General features: G+C 57.2%; 1 protein-coding gene across 1 annotated transcript; it reads left to right on the top strand.

Annotated features, from left to right (window-relative positions):
* Positions 1-1,547: 1,547 nt before the first annotated feature.
* Positions 1,548-2,348, top strand: MNEG_11693 (hypothetical protein; the record flags this gene model as incomplete). The annotated part of the gene is made up of 1 exon (XM_014039834.1): positions 1,548-2,348. One exon carries the CDS (start codon positions 1,548-1,550, stop codon positions 2,346-2,348), a length of 801 nt encoding a protein of 266 aa, XP_013895288.1.
* Positions 2,349-3,976: the final 1,628 nt, after the last annotated feature.

Genomic DNA, 3,976 nt, shown 5'->3' with positions numbered 1-3,976 from the left:
ACCTGTACAGCCACCCGCAGGTTTGTGCTGCCAGCAGACTTCTAGAAACCTACATGTGGGTTGTAGGGAGGCTGTCATCACGACGCATTGGCGGGTGGGCAGGTGGGTGCCCAGTTGCCCTGCTTCGAGGATCTGACCGCAGGCCCCCTCAGAAGCCCGCAGCATACGTGCAACTACATGAGAACGATAACCACAAGCACACAGGCCGCGCTGAGGGCCTCGGCAGGGCCGAGAAGGTGAAGTTGCCGGGGGACGTCATAAACCCCCATCTCGTGTAGGCGCCCCACGCTGCTCACCTTGAACCTATATCTAGTCTTGAGCCGAATGAACAGCTCCGGGGTCACGAGCACCGACTGAGGTTCACGGACCAGACGTACCGAGAACACCGAACAACTCAGAACGAATGATACAGCACGTGGGGCTAAAGCGGAGGTAAGGTATGCGAGAGAGCATACAAGGTTGATTGTGAATGACCAATTGCAGCATGTGAGCGCTTCATCGCATGGGGCGGCTACATGTGCAGCTTCGCCTTCTCAGAGACAGCTGCCCGCTCAGCTCGGCAGCTGTCGCCATTACGGCATAATCAAGAGCCCCACGCCATGACGTTCACAAAAACCTGACACTTCTTCCTCACCTGCATTGGACGGGGAAATGGATGTGGTGTTGCCGCGCGCGGTCCGCTCCAGGCCACGCCAGGTGTGCTGGAGCAGGTCTATGCAGCTGCAGCAAAGCACCACAGAAAGAAAAGTTGCTGCAGCCCCTCCAAACCAGCATGCTCTTGAAACTCGTCTGATGTGCATGACCAAACCACACCCCTCGAGTACTGCCATGATCGCATGATGTGCGCAGTTACCGTAGTGCGAGGGCGCGCTCGAGGCGGTGGTTTGCATTGCACATTTGGCGGAGTACTCCAGCCGTTGTGTGTGCTGGTATGCGTGCCTGCTCAGAAGCCTGGCTATATTGGGTCATCTTGGGGCGCGGCAGTGCATGCGCCAAGTGAGACGGCATGCTGACTGGCCATGCTGTTCAGCTGTATGCAGGACACTCGTCGGCAACGACGACTGGCGCACATCGCTGTGCCAGAGTTGGCAAACACAGATCCTTTCAATATCAGCCATGTGCAGCGTCCATCTAATCGATAAGGGTGCAGCACTGCTCACGACAATGTTGTCAAGGGATCCAGTGACAAAGCTTTCAACCTTCGTATTGCCGGTGCATTGCATACGTGACTACCCACACACCTGCAGAATGTTCTTGAACTTTTATTGTGCTTGTATCGGGGACACAAATCGTCACCAGAAGGCAAGTGATCTGCAAGCTGACGTGTAGTTGCATCAGAAGCGCACAGTTATAGGTGAGACGGCGACAAGAGGCGTGAATTTGAGCACTTGTCTGCGACGGCCTGCCTCGCTCGCTTGCAGATGCGCTTGCCGCACGACAAACCGCCCCTGTCAGCACCAGCTCAGCAGTGGCTGTCATGCGCTGCTGTTGCCCGCATGCACACCAGGAGCACGGCGGCGCCAGCACAGTAGATAGAACAAGAAATAATGCCGCCCAAGGGCACCAAGCGAAAGGCAGCGGCCAGCAGCGGCAGCGGTGGCAGCGGCGCTGGTGGGGCCAAAGTAGCCAAGGGCAGGTCGGCCAAGGGGAAACCCCCGGGTAATCCTCCAAAGGCCAGCCCCCCCATCAAGGACATCAAGCCCGAGACGCTCCCTGCCGGCACCAGCGGCGGCTGCAGCGGCGCCCCTGGCGCCACAGTGTATGCTGTCAAATGCAGCCGCGCGACAAGGGTCGCCTTGATCTCAAAAGAGGCATACACAGACCTGTATGGCGACGAGGTCACCGATATGGAGGAGTTGATCAACACAAAAGCCGTCCGTATGGACGGCACGTGGTTCTGGAGCGGGCCCGGCAGCTGCGCGCCCAACAAAGGGCCTGCCCCGGGCCTGGTTGTGTACAGGACCACAGCCGCCGCCAACGCGGCAAGTGAGGAGGCGTGGGAAGAGCTGATGCGTGGCCACCCCTTCGACTGCCGCGTGGCGGGCAATGAGGACAAACTTGAGAAGGATGAGGACGAGGACAGGCATAAAGATGAGGATGAGGACCAGGACGCGGATGAGGACACAGGCACCGGCACTGGCGGGCGCTCGCAACAGAAGAGAGCAGCCTCATCCGACGACGACGGGGGCAGCGACGCCGACCCCGACGACTTCAAGACCATGGCCCCTGGCGGCCTAGCGGCCTGGGCGCGGCGCGAGAGATTTTTGTACTGCCCGTACAATGCGGGCACTCCCAACATCATGAGCAGCAAGGCCAGGGTGGAGATCATAGAGGTGGTTGTGAAGTGAGGGGCACGTGGGGGGCATGGCCAACAGCCAGCATTATACAGCCAACAATCAACAATCAACTGCTTTCTATTTGTTCTGACCCATTACACATTGGCAGACAGTGTGGCTACCACGGCCACATGTATTTCTTACACCTTGACAATTACACATTTGTCAATAGTTCAGATTAGGTTTCCAGATCAACGCGCATGCAGCTGTAAGCAGTGCTGCTCAGCTTTTGTCTGTGCATGTGTCGCCCAAGCACGCCAGTCAACCTGATCTATTGACTCGACTACAATTGAAACCCCATGTTATGATACGATGTATTGATGTGCCTGGCATACCAGTGCACATTCGCCATTTAGCAGAGGCTTGCACAGAGATTCATGGGCTGTGCTGATCAGCAGGCCATGCAACATCAGTCAACTGTCAAACGAGGCTCTTGTCATCATTCATGCCCATGACAGCTAGAGCAGACAACATACAGAAAAGATTTAAAGTGACTCATAGCCTGAACGGTTTCGAACGGAGGCCATAGTCCAAACGGCAAAGAGGCCACGCCAGGGCCACAAAGAGAACGCTGCACATGTAGACATGTCTCCCCAAAGTTGACTTTGGTGACTATGGAGGGAGTGCACCCTTGAGAAGTGGGGATTGGACAAACCTACAACAGCTGCTGAATCTCCAAAACAACGTCGCACCTGAGGTCACTATATTGTCTCGATACCGTCTGCATCAGGGCGGAGCTGGAACTTACACCGATGCGGCGCCAGGCACTCTACAAGCAGTGCCTCGGGCCGCGACGCAGGTGGGGTTGCTCGACTATCACCGGGGAGCGTGCGTTGTTGAAGCCAGCAGCACGGCAACTCCGGCCTTGGGCGCCGCCCCAGGCCTGCGCGTTGCTGCAGAACGGCCACCTGCGCCAGCGGGAGCGAGGGTCGGCTATCACCAGGGTCATCCCGCCTGGAGCGCTCGCCTGGCCGTCGCGCCGCCCGTGCAAAGCCCGCGCCGCGCGATTTGAAACAGGTGTGATGGTGGCGTATCGCAGCAGTATGGTCGTCCTTGGCATGCCTCACACTAGTGCACATCAGCAGGTCGCCCTGCAGCCGCACAAAAGCTCTCACAATGAACTAGGCATGAGGATTGCGCACTCAGGGATGCAGGCCCAAACAAATTCACACCTTCCCGGTGTGCTGCGGTGTGTCTGTTGTAGATCACAGCCACCAAGGAAGGAGGACAGAGATATGCGAAATAACAATGCTGGCACGGATCGTCGACTCACCACCTTCCTTTGCTGCATATGATCAAAATATGCGAAGGAATCAGCACACAAGAAATTTGCCAGGCAAGTTGTGTATTGAGTTTGAAAGCTGTGCACAATCCACATGCGTTTACGCGAGAGTTGCCACAGTCGAGCAGGTAGGTGTGCAGTCAGCTCGTGCGTTGCAATGACGCCTCTGGTCAACGCCACTGTGCCATATGTCTTCATCAGCCAGCCAGGCAGCAAAACAGTTGTGCACCTTCATCGCCTGCGTCACTTGACTTTGGTCAAGCTTCCAAAGTCACCTCCTGAGCGCGCCCCATCGGCATTCTGTACGTGCCGCGGTCCCTGGTGGCAAAGCACGCCGCCGTGGGTGCCGCGGGGTCTG

This window comes from Monoraphidium neglectum, assembly GCF_000611645.1.
Source record: "Monoraphidium neglectum strain SAG 48.87 unplaced genomic scaffold scaffold02866, whole genome shotgun sequence".
Classification (NCBI taxonomy): Eukaryota; Viridiplantae; Chlorophyta; class Chlorophyceae; order Sphaeropleales; family Selenastraceae; genus Monoraphidium; species Monoraphidium neglectum.
This window is presented reverse-complemented; position numbering and strand designations above follow the sequence as displayed.